Source organism: Trichomycterus rosablanca, chromosome 4 (assembly GCF_030014385.1).
Source record: "Trichomycterus rosablanca isolate fTriRos1 chromosome 4, fTriRos1.hap1, whole genome shotgun sequence".
In the NCBI taxonomy this organism is placed as follows: Eukaryota; Metazoa; Chordata; class Actinopteri; order Siluriformes; family Trichomycteridae; genus Trichomycterus; species Trichomycterus rosablanca.
In genome coordinates, this window is record NC_085991.1 from 22,404,132 (window position 1) to 22,423,222 (window position 19,091).

The window sequence follows — 19,091 nt, forward strand, 5'->3', positions numbered from 1 at the left end:
GATTATCCATTCAAAAGATTAAAATAACCATTTAGACTGTGATCAGCAAAAAGTGCAAAAGTCTCGTACAGTCATGGCATAAGGGTGCATTAGTGCCCCTGGCATGGGTGACTTGCATGCGTATGAAGGTACCACTGACACAGCAGTGTTTATTGGTATTTCAGAGAGACATGCTGCCATTAATGTGATGTAATTTCCTGAGAAGTCCATGATTATATCAGCAAGACCACGTCAGACCTCATTTGGTATTCGCTACAACAGTGTGGTTTTATAGACAGAGTGCATGTGCCTGCTGCCAGGATCTGTCTTCTATTAAACATGTACAGCACATCATAAATAGGAGAATGAGACAACTGTGACCACAGACTGTTGAGCAGCTGACGTCTGTTAGCAAGCAAGAATGGGCAAAAATTCAACTTGCAAAACTCCAACACTTTGCCTCTGTTCCAACTTTTGGAGTATTTTGCAGAAATCCAGATTTGTTTGTATTTACAAAATGCAAACAATTAAAAGGAGGCATTTTATTAACCAAGTGACATACAGGCACAGCCTGTTTTTTCTTGTCTTGAAACAACACTACACACTATATACACATACATACATACATACATACATACATACATACATACATACATACATACATACACACCTTCCTCCATTGATTTGGTAAAGTTTACCATCAGCGCTGTGACCCCTCTCAGACAACCAGCAACAACAGGAAGTTTTGGCTCCTTCGTAGCAGAGGTCATCTAAAAAAGATCAGCACAAATAAAAAACCTAAACTTTCGGCCTATACTGAGTCTTGGTTAGATTAGTCAGGCATGATCTGTTCAATATTAGGGTTTTTTACCTGTACTTTAAGCTCTCCCAGGTATGCCTTATAGAGTTTATCTGAATTGTTGACCATCTCGCTGGGATGCACCTCACCCAACACTCCAAGCAGCTCATAAATATTACCAAGAACTGTAAGGAAAAAACAAAATACATCATGGCAGATTGGTTTGTAGTGCTATGTATCTAAATATGTGGTTGCTATGGTGTTTTTTTTTACTAAACATCATGGCTGCATCTGAAATCGCATACTTGTTAGGATTTTTTTTAATGCATTTTCTCCCAGTTTAGCGAACTCAATTTTGTATTTTGCTGCTGACAGATACCTGATTGCATCCAAGGAGAGCACGTCGCTGTACACGTCTCTTCCAACACGTGCACAGCCCTCCTCTTCTCGCCCAAGAATTCTGCACAGGCGTCTCTTCCACCAATCAGGGTCCTTACACAGCGTATGAAGAATCACCCACCCACACATAGTCCGGCCCCCACCCTGCAGATACGGTGGCCAATTAGTATCTGCTGCAGGCACTGCCAATTATGCCAGCTAGATGGAACCCAGCCGACCGGTGGCAAAACCGAGTTTCGAACAGAGGAGTTGAGAAACTCAGTGCTGGTGTGCTAGCGGAATATCCCGCTGCGCCACCAGGGCACGTGTCTTTGGACTCTGGGAGGAAACCGGAGCACCCGGAGTAAATCCATGCAGACACGGGGAGAACATGCAAACTCCACACAGAAAGGACCCAGACTGCCCCACCGAACGAACCCAGGACCTTTTAAATCGCATACTTAAACAGTACGTACTAGATTCGAGGCAGTGCGCACTGCTCGGTCGGTAAAGCAGTACGTTCATTCAGTACGCAAGTGTGCAGTATGCACGCAAACTCGTACATAATACGTCCACCATCTTACCAATGCCACGTGATGCATGGTGTCTCATCGCCACAGTTATAAAAATTTTAAAATCAGACAAAATTTATTTTGTCTTTGGTCACAAAGCTACTCATAATGTTATTCAGGGTTGTTCTTAATTATAACATTCTATTGTTTGTCTTACTCCGCTTTCCACCATCTTTCTGCTTTGCAACGAACGCCTTTGCAGCTCCAGTTGAATTATGGGATAGATTATCGGACCGTAAGCGTGCATCGTTTGCATACTCAAAAATGGCTGCCAAAGCAGTAGGTCATCCGGGTACTTTTCGCGTACTTTTTAATGTAAACTACGTATTCGGACATACTAACTGCTCTCGCATACTGCTTTTGCATACTGTTCAGTATGGAAGTATGCAATTTCAATCGAAGCTCATGTCTAATCATGTCTTACATGCAACAATGGCAGACGCCTATTATTTTAGGTGCAGATACAATATAACTTGCCTGTGTCAGGAATCCTGCTTTTTTGACATAACTCCCCATAGAACTTGTTGAAAATATCCCTGATCTTAAAGTCTTGGACAACACTTGAGTCCTTGGTGAGATAAAGTATCTAGATATATTTGTGAGACAGACAAATCATAATGTGGTTTAGATGTAATAAAAAAAACATTTTATTTTTTAAATCAACAGACTATTGTCTTCTAATTTTCAAGGGTGAAGAGCCTTTACCTTAATAAGCAACTCGATAACAGGAGCCCTACATTTTGCAGATTTGTCCTTCGTGTAGACAACAAGACAAGCATCCTATTCAAGGGAAATAAAAAACAGCACTTAATTTTACTAGACATGGCCATGGTGGGCTCAAACCCTCAACCTTCATATTGATAGTCCAGTGATTTAACTTCCTAGCCACAAATGTTCAGTATCATTTAAGATTGCATTTTATGGGAACAAAATGATAAAATCACATATAGAAATATAGAATATAGTGTTTTAATTGTAATTCACCTGAGGAAAGAAAATCCTACATGACATAACCAATTTACAATAGCTTTATTTCAATTTACAACATTACAACCTACAATGGTGACTAAAAACTATGCTAGCAATTGAGGGTTAATGCCCTTGCTCAGAATCCCACAGTGGCAACTTGGCAGTGGTGGGGCTTAATCCAGCGACCTTCTACTCACTTTAACTATATTTCTTTACCACTGAGGTACCAGTGTTTATGTTAGAAATGTCACAATAATGCATATCATGAATTCCCTCCTAAAGGATTAGCATGAGACAAATAATCCATGAAAAGTGGTGCATAAAATTCAGCATTAAATATGAGACTACTCGCATTTGGGCCTATTAGACTTTTGACCACCTTAATTCTAGAGTACAGTTTGCTCTGTGCTTTGGAAAAAGAGACACATTTTGTCCAGTAAGGATTATGGTGACTACTAAGGGGAAAAATACTGAGAAATTTGACAGATCACCTTTTAAAAATTCAGGACAAATCTTGGATGGATGGATGGATGGTAAAATGGATGGATGGATACTTTATTTGTCCAGAAAGAAATTATTGGTGTTTGGTTGCCTTTAGCAATAGATAATTATAGTGTTGCCATAATTAATATAAGTTTATTTTCTAACCTAAAGAGTGCACAAGCAAAAATGAATAAATAAATAAACATTGTTTTTAGCTTTGTTTGATCTATTTGACTTTTTAGTTGTTAATATTAAATATGATCAAAGTCAAGACCTTCTAAAAATACAGATTGTGATTGTATATTATTACATTTATAACATTTACAATTTTCTTAATATCAATTATGAGGGTCTCGTAATTTTTAGTTATTGATTTCCACCTAACAGTTCCTCTAATTACAAAAACCTGACTAATTTCTCCAACGTTTGGGTAAAATGTGCAAAGGGGTTAAGGACATTTGTGCACTGTGTCTAAAATAATAAAAGATGTGATCAATTAAATAAGAGACACCTTTATCTCAGTTGCATAGTTGTTCTCCCATCCTTTTACATTGTCTGCCATTTTCTGCAGGAATTGATGCAGCAGATGGAGAATATCCACCCGGGTATCCTGGAGCTATAGATTAGGTAATAACATTAATCCACATTTGCGTAAACAGAATAAAACATGACTTAAAATGAAAATGACTAAATCAATAGCTTAGAGAGCTCCTACCTGGTCATTATTCAGGGACTTCCGAAGAAAGCTGAGAAGTCCCTCTTCTTTAGCAAACAGCAAGGATGTCTGAAAAACTGTTGAACCACAATATTAAAACAAGGATTAAGACTACAGTAATATATCTTTTATATAATACTAATAAAGCAATACAACAGCAGCAGGGGAGGCATTTGGTGGCAGAGTTTACAGAACGCATAAAAAAACACAGTGACATATGTGTCACCAACACTTTGAAAGGTCTTAAAAGTTCCTTATACAGCTTTATCCTTCACTTTGTCCTTATGAAGTGTGACATACAGTATACTAAACATCCTGGATGCAGTCAGGTGACTGTTTGTGAATTTGTGTTTATGTGACCTCATTTACAATATGGTGGTGTGCTTGGTAAGTGTATCAGACAAAATCAGCTCATTTGAAAAGAGTTTTTTGTTTCTAAAGGCATGTTTCAACCCATTAAACCCATTTAATTCTAATGCTTTAATAACATGTTCTATATTACATTATCACACATTCTGACCCCCGTTCTGTAACTAAATAATGTAAAACAAATTACAAAATGATTGTTGTTACATTGGGAATTTAACCTCAAAATAGCTGCGAAAACACCATGTGACCTGTGTGTCACAATAATGCTAATGAACTGCTCAATTAATTTAACTGATTCAATTCATTTGAACCAACATACTTTCAGTTTTTTTCTTTAAGGCATAATTAAACAAATGTAATCAATAAAACTATTATAAAAACTTTTGCAATTCAGTACTGCAACTGTACCTTGGTTTTAGCAGCGATGGTATACTTAACAGTAAAGAAACATGTTGATCCTATTTAAATGTCAGTTTATTTACTTGTGGCATGAATATGTGAACCCATACAGTCTTGACACATGTCACACAACCGTTTTCATTTCACTGACAACACTGATTTGTCAAACAGAGAAAAAGGGGATATGTGATGGATATGAGATTCATCTGATTTGATATGTTTCACAAACAGTGCTGGGTATCACCCCAGAGGAGCACAACTCTTTCTGACAAACAAATGGGGGGCACACAGCCAAATAAGCCAGTATGTGAAGGGTAAGGCCCATCCTTGGGGATTGAAAATTTGGGACTGTTGCTCATCTTCCAGAATCCTCTGTGACTTTGTAGTCTATCAAGGTGGCACAAAAAAACGTACTTGGCATGGGAGGTGATGTTGTGGTTAAGCTGTGTGAAACACTTCCATCAAACCAAAACTACAAAGTATTTGCTGACAATTTTTGGCGTGGGCTTAATTGTCAAGTTTTGTTTCCCTACAACATTTTATTTGTTTGACTTAACCAGCAGTGTTGTGGAAATGCAAATAATAAGGCAAATCTTTACTATTGTTTGTTTATTAGGATTTTAACATCATGTTTTACACTTTGGTTACATTCAGGACAGGAACGGTAGTTACTCATTACACAAGATTCATCAGTTCATAAAGTTATATCAAACACAGTCTTAGACAATGTAGTGTCTCCAATTCACCTCACTTGCATGTCTTTGGACTGTGGGAGGAAACCGGAGCACCCCGAGGAAACCCACGAGGACATGGAGAAAACATGCAAACGCCACACAGAAAGGACCGGGTCCGCCCCAGGATTGAACCCAGGACCTTCTTGCTGTGGGGCGACAGTGCTACCCACTTAGCCACCGTGCCGCCCCAAATCTTTACTATTAATCAAAAAAGTGAAGCTGATTTTCTTTTTATTTCAAATGAGGTATATACTTACCATAAAAACCCCAATGTGACATACAGTAGACCCTTGAGTTACAAATGGTTTACCATACGAACATTTCGGGTTACGAGCGATCTTTTTCAACTTAACGTATGAATAAATTTCGGATTACGAACAGAAATTTGCGAAACACGAACAAGTTGACTCCAACCGTCTCTCTCTCGCTCTCACTCTCTCATATATATGTATATATATGAATATATATATATATATATATATATATATATATATAAATATATATATATATACAGTGTATCACAAAAGTGAGTACACCCCTCACATTTCTGCAGATATTTAAGTATATCTTTTCATGGGACAACACTGACAAAATGACACTTTGACACAATGAAAAGTAGTCTGTGTGCAGCTTATATAACAGTGTAAATTTATTCTTCCCTCAAAATAACTCAATATACAGCCATTAATGTCTAAACCACCGGCAACAAAAGTGAGTACACCCCTTAGTGAAAGTTCATGAAGTGTCAATATTTTGTGTGGCCACCATTATTTCCCAGAACTGCCTTAACTCTCCTGGGCATGGAGTTTACCAGAGCTTCACAGGTTGCCACTGGAATGCTTTTCCACTCCTCCATGACGACATCACGGAGCTGGCGGATATTCGAGACTTTGCGCTCCTCCACCTTCCGCTTGAGGATGCCCCAAAGATGTTCTATTGGGTTTAGGTCTGGAGACATGCTTGGCCAGTCCATCACCTTTACCCTCAGCCTCTTCAATAAAGCAGTGGTCGTCTTAGAGGTGTGTTTGGGGTCATTATCATGCTGGAACACTGCCCTGCGACCCAGTTTCCGGAGGGAGGGGATCATGCTCTGCTTCAGTATTTCACAGTACATATTGGAGTTCATGTGTCCCTCAATGAAATGTAACTCCCCAACACCTGCTGCACTCATGCAGCCCCAGACCATGGCATTCCCACCACCATGCTTGACTGTAGGCATGACACACTTATCTTTGTACTCCTCACCTGATTGCCGCCACACATGCTTGAGACCATCTGAACCAAACAAATTAATCTTGGTCTCATCAGACCATAGGACATGGTTCCAGTAATCCATGTCCTTTGTTGACATGTCTTCAGCAAACTGTTTGCGGGCTTTCTTGTGTAGAGACTTCAGAAGAGGCTTCCTTCTGGGGTGACAGCCATGCAGACCAATTTGATGTAGTGTGCGGCGTATGGTCTGAGCACTGACAGGCTGACCCCCCACCTTTTCAATCTCTGCAGCAATGCTGACAGCACTCCTGCGCCTATCTTTCAAAGACAGCAGTTTGTCAGGATGTGACGCTGAGCACGTGTACTCAGCTTCTTTGGACGACCAACGGTCTGTTCTGAGTGGACCCTGCTCTTTTAAAACGCTGGATGATCTTGGCCACTGTGCTGCAGCTCAGTTTCAGGGTGTTGGCAATCTTCTTGTAGCCTTGGCCATCTTCATGTAGTGCAACAATTCGTCTTTTAAGATCCTCAGAGAGTTCTTTGCCATGAGGTGCCATGTTGGAATTTTCAGTGACCAGTATGAGAGAGTGTGAGAGCTGTACTACTAAATTGAACACACCTGCTCCCTATGCACACCTGAGACCTAGTAACACTAACAAATCACATGACATTTTGGAGGGAAAATGACAAGCAGTGCTCAATTTGGACATTTAGGGGTGTAGTCTCTTAGGGGTGTACTCACTTTTGTTGCCGGTGGTTTAGACATTAATGGCTGTATATTGAGTTATTTTGAGGGAAGAATAAATTTACACTGTTATATAAGCTGCACACAGACTACTTTTCATTGTGTCAAAGTGTCATTTTGTCAGTGTTGTCCCATGAAAAGATATACTTAAATATCTGCAGAAATGTGAGGGGTGTACTCACTTTTGTGATACACTGTATATACTGTGACAGGCAACAAGTATATATACACCATATATATATACTGTATATACTGTGACAGGCAACAAGTATATATACACTGTGAGCAAATATTCAGACAGCGGACTGTGTTTTTCCGGTGTTTTCTTTATATTTTGTACAATTCAATATTAAAATGTCCCCAAAGTGACATTTCAAGTGGTGAGAAAATGAAAAAAAAAATCACTATTTGTTGTGTTGTATAATTACTTCTGCCAGTAGCTGTCACTGTGTATCAGACAGAGGGGACAGTGAGTGAGAGAGAAGAAGGAATTCAGCTGAGTAAAGTATTCTTTCTTTTGTGCAATTACACCTACAAAATACAACACTACTGAAATAAAGAAGGAAATAATAGAGAAATATGAAAGTTATTGTTGTTTCTGGTAGATACATTTTATATAAAAAGAAGGAAATTATTATGGTGTATGGTAAAGCACACGTACTGTACTGAAATGTGATGTGTGTTTATGTACAGTACTACTGTGTATTGTTGTTTATTACAGTAATGTCTATTCTATAATTTAAGATTTAAGGGAAAATATACTTGTAACTTTTTTTTATAACAAAAAAGACCACTTAAGACATTAGAGAGGTTAGGTAAGGGGGTGGTTTGGGAGGTCTGGCACGGATTAATTCTATTTACATTATTTCTTATGGGAAAAATAGGTTTAACTAACAAACATTTTGACTTAAGAACAGCCCCTTGGAACCAATTAAATTCGCAAGTCAAGGGTCTACTGTATGGAACATTACAGATTTTGACAGTGGAGGCGAGCACTTCAAAAAAGCATTAAGAAGTGTGTTTCATGTGGTCCATTTGGTCTGTTTAACATCCCTCATAATTTTCCTAACTGAACTGTGTCTGAGAGTTTATGTTAAGACGGATCACTGTTAACGCCTAGTCTGTCAGGCAACAAGTCAGCCAGTATACTCTAGATTTTTTTTAAACAGGTCCAAAGATAAGATAACAGATAATGTTTTAGTAATGCAGGTAAACCATTACCTCAGTGATTAGGACCATTTGTACAGTTGCCTTCATCATTGCATGGATGTGTATTTGACAGAAGTATAAAGAATCAGTAAAATGTGCGGAACACTGTGACCTAAATATACAAGTTTATTACTTAGCCAGCCAGTGATGCCCACATGAAGTTTGATAGCTAAGTTTACTCACCCAGTTCATTCTCGCTCTTGGTCAGCATACATTCCTGACCCAGGTCTCCTATAATATCATGGCATATGAGAGCAGCGTTTCTGGTGTCTGAGTCTGTAAGAAAGCTGTGCAGTTTGATCAGGGAGCCCTGAATCCCGCTAACAGCAGTGCTTTCTGGAGATGACATGTTTCATCCCCAAAACACAACCTGCTACGAGCACTGAAGCAAGCAGAGCGGCAACACAATACCACGTGACTCAAAACTCACTTCCTCTGTTAAGCGAGCTCGTAGCATGTCCAAATTAACACATCGTGTACTACGTAGTGCACTTTTAATGGAGTCTTAATGTTAATATAAATAATGTCTGAAAGCATAGAACAAAACGTGTTGCACCTCCAATATACACCAGTAAGTTACTATGCAAATGTGGAGTAGGGGATATTAAGAACTGCATTATTATTTTGCAGGTACTAGGAAATAGGGAGCAAGACTGCATTTAGGACACGCCACTAAAAATCAGGTCTTGCTGCGATAGGTTGTATGTATACGCTTGCGTTCTATCAATTTGAATGATGGAAAACTTTAGCACTGAGAATGACACGACTGTATACATTGTGCCATGAGTAGTAATCACTTGGGTTAATAATAAACTCCACCAATTCGTCTCGTTTTATAAAATTTCACTGACAAACTCAATATTAGCTATACTGTACTGTAATACATTTCCATTTACAAGCATATATTGCCCCCACCATCATAGATTCTTTATCTCCATGAGCACAGAGCCAGCACATGCTAATTTTCTTTAACCTGTTCTATTCTCTCTTAATCACAAAAACGTATTCCTACTGTTCAGTTTTTACACCAGTTATTGTTATTAGTTATTATTTCTATCCAGGCTTGGGACCTGTACTGAAAGCACACTGACAAGTACACCTACTAATGGCTAAGCTGATTCTACTACCCCTTTCAGACTTTAGCCAATCACGTCTGTACAAATGCCTGACCGGCTGATAGCATCACTGAGATTGAAACCCCAGATCTCAGCAATAGTGGTCTACCATACTTTACTGCTGCTCCACCCATGTGCCTTTTGTTGCTTACCTTATACACATATTTTACTAGGAGCTATTATTGCCAGCTATTTAGCTCTGCCTGTTACCATAACGCATATTTTTGCATGTTAAAACTTATAATGCATTGATTTGACAACTAAGTAGGTACATCAATGTACTACTAAATATAGGCATGTTTTTTAAAATATCATATTTATGCATTTTTTCTATATCTTCTAATATTTGTATCCAATTACCCAGATAAATTACTCCTCACCACTGTACCTAACACACTCACTCTCTGGCATGTGTGTAGTAGCCAACCACTGCTTTTCACCATACAGAGATCAGTATTGGTTAAGGAAAGTCATGCATGGATCTCCACTGTGCAGGCACCTTAATCATCTGGCAGAGACAATGAGGAATTCCTTTGGCCTGCCCACCCTTATACATAAGTCAACCATGCCTGTGTAGCCCCTGCCAGCTGATAGCAGAGCTCCAGTGATTCGAACTCAGCATTGATGGGCTATTTTTATCTTTTATTTAATTAAACATTAAAACAATCACAGGAACAGGTTCGGTTTTATTAACTACGAACAAATTTCACTGTGTAACACTGGTTACTAAGAGTTCACAGATTTTGCTGTATTTTGTAGCATGTGTGCGCAGTACCCACCACACCCTCTACTGTGTTTACCAATGTAAAGAGAAAGCCTCTGATTCTACATAATCACATTATCTGTATTTGCCCGATTGTTGTTCGACATGTCCTGATTCCTGATACATCCATTGCAATTTGGTGTTAATCTCACATATGGGTAGAGGGAAAATATTGATTAGACATCAGAAATTAAATCACATACATCCAAATAAGGTGGAAAAAATCCACAAGGTGGATTTTTATGCCAGAGGAATTATACTTCCTTAGTACAGTCAATGATTTACTCTTTTTTTACCAATAAATGGCAGCAGACATGCATACATACCTGTCAAACAGGTTTTTGGTTGTTTCAGCAAGACAGTGCCAGGCCTCAATCTGCATGCTACAATAGCATGGATTCATAGACACAGCGTGTGTGTGCTTGATTGGCCTGCCTGCAGTCCAGTCTTCTGTTGAAAATGTATGGTGCTTCATAAAGAGAAGAATAAACAATAACCATGAACTATTAAGCTGCTGAAGTCTCTTTTTAAGTAAAAATGGAGAAAAATGGATGAAATTCGAATGCATTTACAACCCCAAGTCAGACAAAGTTGGGACAGTATGGAAAATGCAATTAATAAAAAAACACAGAGTTTCTTACATTTACTTTGACTTTTATTTGTTTCCTGCATTTCAGGCCTGCAACACATTCCAAAAAAAGTTGGGACAGTAAAGCATTTACCACTTTGTAATGTTGCCATTCCTTTTCACCACACTTAAAAGATGTTTTGGCAGCAAGGATACCAAGTGATTTAGTGTTTCAGCTTTTATTTTGTCCCATTCTTCCTGCAAACACGTCTTAAGATGTGCAACAGTACGGGGTCGTCGTTGTAGCATTTTTCATTTTAAAATTCTCCACACATTCTCTATGGGGGACAGGTCAGGACTGCAGGCAGGCCAGTCCAGTACCCGTACCCTCTTCTTCCACAGCCATGCCTGTAATGTGTGCAGCATGTGGGTTTGCATTGTCTTGTTTAAAAATGAATGGATGTCCCTGGAAAAGATGACGTCTTGAAGGCAGCATATGTTGCTCTAAGATCTCAATGTACTTTTCTGCATTAATGCTGCCATCACAAAAGTGTAAATGACCTTTGCCAAGGGCACTGACACAGCCCCATACCATGACAGACTCTGGCTTTTGGACAGATAACAGTCTGGGTGGTCCTTTTCGTCTTTGGTCCAGAGCACACAGGGTCCATTTTTTCCAAAAAAGACCGGGAATGCTGATTTATCTGACCACAATACACATTTCCACTGTGTGATGGTCCATCCTAGATGCCTCATAGCCCATAAAAGTCGATGTTGCTTCTGGACATGGTTAATATAAGGCTTCTTTTTTGCACAGTAAAGTTTTAAGTGGCATTTGTGCATGTAACTCTGTATTGTAGTGCTTGACAAAGGTTTGCCAAAGTAATCCTTTGCCCATGTGGTTATATCAGCTATTGTTGAGTGGCGGTTCTTGATGCAGTGCCGTCTGAGGGAACGAAGATCACAGGCGTTCAGCTTAAGCTTGCGCTCTTGGCCTTTATGCACTGTAATTCCTCCCGATTTCTTGAATCGTTTAATGATGTTATGCACTGTAGAGGGAGAAATATGCAAATCCCTTCCAATCTGTTTTTGAGGTACATTGTTTCAAACAACATTTCAATCATTTTCACACAATTGTAGACAAACTGGAGATCCATTATTTAGTTTTTTCACCTCATTACTAGCCCTAAACCAATTACCTGAATGAGTTCTACTGCAGATTTGAACAGACAAAGCACAATCTTTAGCACCTCTCTGCCAGTCCACTGCCCTCATCCCACCCGGGCTCTCTCACCTACGCTGGCTCTCTGATCTCTGCCCCTGTTCATCTTACCATTAAAGAGCAAGAAATTAACAGGCTTTTCAGCAAACAAGAGGTGAGAATAGGTTCGGGGGCCAAAAGAAGTCTCTGCATCCACCCTAACATGCTGCTGTTACCAACTAGCAAATTTTTTTTTTTTTACCAATATCATCAATAAATCACTGGAACTTTGCTCTTTTAACTTGTGTCTGTTTGATGTTTTCCATACACTTAAACTGACATTTAATATGAAAATATTTTAGTTGTATGCACCGAAGAATCTGAAAGCAATATAAATATTAACAGAAATATTTTCCCTGATCTATACTGCCTATATTAAACAATGTAGATGTTGACTACACCAAGGTGCAATTACCACATTTTTGTAAATGATTTTAAAATACATCTTTCTTGTAAGCCAGAGCAAAGTATCTTAACAGGTATCTTTAGGTGGACTATGTGAGTACATTTCTGTCTTTGTCTATTTATTTTTTTAATGTAGAACAAATCAATTGCATATATGGACATCCAAGTAACCTAAAGAAAAGTCTCCTCTGTTTTGGTTTCACACTCAGTGAGGTTTACATTTGCTAGGAATTTGACATTTAGAGCAAGCAGAAGTATATTTAAGGATGTTATATTTAGGCTTTAACTGCACTGTAATTATCATTTTTGTTTTAATAATCAAAATGTGTGTCAAGCTTATGTGTATGGCCAGACATGTATGCATCATTTAGCCGTAGAACAAATGGCACTAGAAACCACTGTAAGATGATCTATCTCACAACATACAGAAGCTAAAGGACCTGCTGGTAATGTCCTGGTACTAGATACCACAGGACTAGATACCAGAAGTGAGGACAACGTTCTTGGCAAGAAGGCCAATTACAAGCTGGACACATGAATTAAAGCAGCAAGGAAGAAATGCAAAGCTAAACAGCCACATTGCTGCTCATGACCTGACTTTAGTTTGGAACGGCCTTGAAAAGATTACCAACTACAAGGTGATAGATGCTTCACCTCTCCTGAGTGACTGCCAGCTCACCAATGACCTGAATGAATTTTGCAGATTTGAACTGACAAAGGGCAATCTTTAGCACCTCTCTGTCAATCCACTGCCCTCTTCCCCACCCTGACTCTCACCTATCCTGGTTCATTGTTCTCTGCCCTCTGCCCACCTCACCATTAAAGAGCAAGACATTAACAGACTTTTCAGCAAACAAGAGGTGAGAATTGCTCCAGGGCCAAAATGATTTAAAAATACATCTTCCTTGTAAGCCAGAGCAAATGATCTTAAAACAGATTTAAGTGGACTATGTAAATACATTTTTGTCACTGTCCATTTATTTATTTATTGTAACAGCATAAGCTAGGGCAGTTGTAGCCTAGTGGTTAAGGTACTGGACTAGTAATCCAAAGGTCGCTGGTTCAAGCACCATCACTGCCAGGTTGCCACTGTTGGGCCCTTGTGCAAGGCCCTTAACCCTCAATTGCTTATTGTCACAGTAATGTAAGTCGCTTTGGATAAAAGCGTCTGCTAAATGCTGAAAATGTAAATAAGCTTACATTGCATTCCACAGAAGAGGAATCTGAGGCTGTAGTGGGCATAGGTTAGTAAAATGGACAGTCCAATACTGAAAACAACATTACCTGGTCAAATAAATCTAAATTTTATGCTGCAACAGGCAGATAGAAGAGCCAGTATTAGGTGCAGTTAATGGACCCAGTCTGCCTTGTGCCAACAGTTCATGTAGTGCACATTTAGCTGCCTAATACCAACTTAATAAAGCAATTAGCCACGAGAGACCGTGCGTTACTGCGATTTTATCACAGGGAAGGATGCGTTTCTAAAACGTCTTTCCCCGTGATAAAATCATAGCAGTAACGCATGGTCTCTAGTGGCTTATTGCTTTTATAAAACGGCGGTCAACATAAAATATAATAAAATACAACAATGTTCAATTTATAAATGTTTTTATTTACAAAAACACTTACAAAAAGCATTGTTCCGTGAAATCAGGTAGTCATTCACTTTTTCTTTTCAGTGGGGTATTAATATGGAATGATGTGAGGTGGTCATAGGTGTGCGTATTTTGGGGATTTTACAACGGCTTCGAACGCGGCTCAGCCAATCAGATTTTAGGACCGGAACTATCCGTTTTATCCATTTTACCATAGCAGCTTACCAAAGACTGACCAAGTTAAACAATCGTTCTAATCAACAAACTGGTATTGTTTGGACAGTGGTAGCCTAGTGGGTAGGGCTTTGGGTTATCAACTGAAAGGTTGAGAGTTCGAATCCCAGCTCTGCCATGCAGCCACTGTTGGGCCCTTGAGCAAGGCCCTTCACCCTATCAGCTCCAGGGGTGCTCTGCGATGGCTGACCCCAGCTTCAAAACAAGCTGGGATATGCAAAGAAAGAATTTTGTTGTACTGTACGTGTGTATATGTATATATAACAAATAAAGGCATAATGTTCTGTTCTGTTTAAATGTAAATAGTCTTTGATAGCTCAGTGGTTAAACTAGCAACTGGAAGATCTGTGGTTTCCCCACTACTGACCGGTTGTCACCGTCAGACCGATGAACAGGGCTCTTAACCCTCAGTTGCTGGTATTGTATTTGGGAACTTGCTTAAAACACTTCACCCTAAAGGAATGTTTACCTGTGCTCTACTGAAAATGAACACTCCCTACTAAAAGTGTCAGTATCATAACATTTTACTGATCAATGTTCATCATTATTTAAATACTAGATAAACAATATTAAAGTTTTACAAAGTTATGCTTACTTAGCATAATAAATTAAAACATAATGAAACTTTCCATTAACTAAGTGATGAAATATTTAAAGGCTTATACACGGACTAAGCAGCTTGTATTTCAGTTGATCGTCAGTGTGGTCACATGATCCTGCCTCTCACCTGCCAGTTAATCAGAGCTTCTTGCTGCTCAGTGGAAAGAGCGGTGGTTTAATTAGTGTCTGTACAGACGCTGTGTGATTGAAGGGGAAAGTTTGTATAGTTTAGAGTATTTTAAAACTTTCTGTCTTTAGTAAAATATAAAAAGCTTTTGACTGTTGTCGATGTGTTGGAATAATAGCAGCAAATTAGTTGGAACTGCGAAGGGAAATGTTACAGACCAGAACTACGAAAACATACAGGTAGGCCTAATTGCATTGCTTCACGGTCCGTGTACCTTTGGTAATTCGTTTTCCACTTTAATTCCCAAAGTTGAAAAACAAGAAAACGGAGCGTTATTCGTTTTTCGTTTTAAGATCACGGGTCGTATTTTAATTTTCCAAAATCAACATTTTTTATCAGTTCAACCAGAAATAAAAGTGCGAGCGCGTGCACGCACGTGTACACGCTTCATATAAACTGTAACTCAGGTACAAGTGTTGTCGGAGCAAAAAGTCATAATAACGTTACACCGCGTCCCCTGTTATATTACCGTATGGAACTCGATTCTCTAATACAGGCAGAACTAATCGTACATGTCACGGTGAAACTATTACAACATCTAATGCTTTTTTTTAATCAGCGTTCTGCTTATTATTTACCAAATAACTTTGTGAAATATATTTGATTGTTGTTGCTCCTTGTTTACTGCAGAGTTCGTGCAATTTTATTAATTTTGGATGTTTATTGGTCGAGAACAAGAAATAATATTGAATCGACTCGGTTAATGATTCGAATCTTCGTACTGAATCAGGAATCACGAGTCCGAGATCTCAATTAACCCGGATCCTAGGAGTCCTCTGATTGGCACTGGCTCTGAGTGCACGGAAAATAAGTGATATTTGAATGTATTTTCATGCAGTAAATCAATCGCAATCAAGATGTCAGTACAAGTGACTCAAGTGAACCGAATCACATCACTGAGTGACTCAGACTAACCCGAGTCCATAAAATGAACCGAATTTACCACCACTTTGTGACATGTACGATTAGTTATGCCTATATTACAGAACTGGGTCCTATACGGTAATAATAATAATAATAATGTAAAAAAATAATGCAGCATTCTTTTTTTCTTAGAATAACCCCCTATTCTTTTTAGGATAAACAGTTCTTGTGTGAATTACAAGGGCAGGAAAAAGTACGGCAGACACAAAAGTCAGAACAGGGGACGCGGTGTAACGTTATTATGACTTTTTGCTCCGTCTTCTCAACACTTGTACCTGATTTACACTTTATATGAAGCGTGTACACGCACATCAGCACGTGCACGCGCTCGCACTTTTATTTCTGGTTGAATTAATAAAAAATGTTGATTTTGGAAAATTAAAATACGACCCGTTTTTCAATTTCTGCTTAATTGTTATTTGATTTTTGATCTTAAAACGAAAAACGAATAACGCCCCGTTTTCTTGTTTTTCAACTTCGGGATTTAAAGTGAAAAACGAATTACCAAAGGTACACGGACCCTTCACGCGTTAAACACTTTATATCGATTTACGGGCAACATGCGTTTATTACCCCGCGTCTGTGCTTGTTTCTTTTTATTATGGGTGGTCGTATTTTTTTTAATATGAACATGACCACCAGTTTTGGCTGTATGTATAATGATTGAGCTCATTGATTGACAGAGTAAAACAGTAGTGTCACTATTTTTTAAATCAAACAAGCATCATCAGGGTCAATGTTTACTGGTGTTAAATACAACCGTTATTATTATATTCTGTTTTAATTCTATTAAGTGCAAACGACTACAGGTTGCCAATTGTTTTTGAAATAGTGGAGCGAAATTAAGTGTTTGTCAGTCGACCAAATATAAACTTTTATTGAGTTTACTTTATTGAGTTTACTGTCTTGTTGATTGGCCTAAATATTGTTGTAAGTTGAGTCTGACTAGAGACTGATTTATTTTAACTTCGATTCAGTACAAAACAGGGTTTTGTATGTTGAGGCTACAACACAATTTCATGTTTTACTTAAGATATAGTAATAAAGTACTCTGTCACGTGTTTTGAAACATACTATCTATGTATGGAAAAATTAAGATTTGTTGTAGCCTAGTGGTCAAGGTAAAGTTCCAATTATATATTGAAGATATCTGTAAAAATAGGTGCTAGTTGGTAACATCAGCATGTTAGGGTGGATGCAGAGACTCCTTTTGGCTCTGAACCTATTCTCACCTCATTTGCTGAAAAGCCTGTTAATGTCTTGCTTTTTAATGGTGAGATAAGCAGAGGGCAGAGATGAGAGAGCCAGCATAGATGAGAGAACCCAGGTGCAGGAGGGGGGCAGTGGACTGGCAGAGAGGTGCTAAAGATTGTCCTTTGTCTGTTCAAATCCGCAATAGAACTCATTTAGGTCATTGGTGAGCTGGCAGTCATTCATGAGAAAGGAAGCCTCTCTCACATTGTAGGTGGCAATCTCCTGGAGGCCTTTCCGAACTGAAGTCAGGTCGCTAGAAGCAATGTGGCTTTGACTTTATTGAGAATGTGCTGTCCAGCTCTGGCTACAATTGTAAATGTATTGTGTCCTAAGATGAAAAGAATTAGAACACAGGCTGTTAAGGAGCTGAAGTTTGAATAGGCGAAAAATCCAAATTGTCTTCCTACCAAAAGATCATATATTTTTTTTAATACATCATGGTTTAGCAAAATGTATGAAAATTCACTCATTTTGACCTAATTGTTACAAGGTTTTGTGTAGCATTTTGGTTTACAGCGAGTTCAGACATTAAACTTAAATCTAGGGCTGAGCGGTATGGCCAAAAATTTGTTTCACAGTATTTTGTAAAAATTATTATTCATTTAAATAGATAGTATGTATTTTATTTTGTATGGCTGTGATTCTATATATGTCTTTGCCTTATTCTATTTTTAAGAGTACATAGAATATAAAGCATTTTTATTTCATCATGTATATAATGAAGGTTTTGGGAACTATACGTTTTGCTTGGACCCACAAAATGACTAAATATGTGATGGTATGAATATGCATGCAACAGTTGCAGAATGTAAATATTTTTTTGTGCAAAACTACAACGTAAGTATCATACAGTTCCCTTAGTTCTCCCAGTATATCCCTTATACTTAGGTCTTGCTCTATTGTGCAACATGACCACAGATCTGTTGTTGGAAAGTGGGCAATTGTATAGAGTTCAGTGTTGTTGGTGTAACTTTGAAAAAACACTTTTTCGATCCGATAAAAGCGAATCTGCTTTTTAAAAGTTTTTTCTTGACTGTCTATAGAGAAATCATGTCCTTGCATAGGTGGATTGTTACTGCATTTGTAATGTTGTGACAGTGATGTGCAATATTAATCTACAACATTTTAAAATTTACATTTCTTAATTTTTGGGTTTTTGGATAAATCAACATTGTATGATTTATTACTGTACCCATACTGTAAGGTTCTTTTTCTGTAATATAGCATGTCACTAGGTACCTAAAACGTTTATTATATTAATATTGACATTTACAAGAACTAGGGCTGGGCAGTATGGCATCATTAGACTGTGCCCGGTGTTCCTGTTCTTTAGCATGTTCTCTACAATATATTTATATCATTTTTTTGCTGTGTAGAACTATTCTTCTGTAATACAGGTATAGTGCAGAGCGGTAGAGAGAACAGTGGCGACACTCCAATAGGGAACCATTGTAACGGGGCGGGACATTTTTCTGCGCAGCTTCCGGGTTGTGGAGCTCTGAATAGTTCCAAACATCCCATAGAGCCCCATTCATTTCCACTACTTATCAAACATTTTTAGCTGTATGTTGCTTTGTTTAAAAAAAAAAAAATGAATTTAATGTCATTAATATACTTAATAC

General features: G+C 38.4%; 1 protein-coding gene across 1 annotated transcript in view; it reads right to left on the reverse strand.

Annotated features, from left to right (window-relative positions):
• The window catches only part of prkdc (protein kinase, DNA-activated, catalytic subunit), an 80,057-nt gene extending 71,145 nt beyond the window's left edge, over window positions 1-8,912 (reverse strand). The window contains exons 1-7 of the mRNA XM_062993526.1: window positions 8,747-8,912; window positions 3,896-3,972; window positions 3,692-3,796; window positions 2,434-2,508; window positions 2,206-2,314; window positions 851-963; window positions 650-749 (exon numbers count right to left, since the gene is read on the reverse strand). Of these exons, the coding sequence (XP_062849596.1) occupies window positions 650-749; window positions 851-963; window positions 2,206-2,314; window positions 2,434-2,508; window positions 3,692-3,796; window positions 3,896-3,972; window positions 8,747-8,912 (745 nt within the window). The remainder of the gene's footprint in view (window positions 1-649; window positions 750-850; window positions 964-2,205; window positions 2,315-2,433; window positions 2,509-3,691; window positions 3,797-3,895; window positions 3,973-8,746) is intronic.
• Between the last annotated feature and the right edge of the window lie 10,179 nt (window positions 8,913-19,091).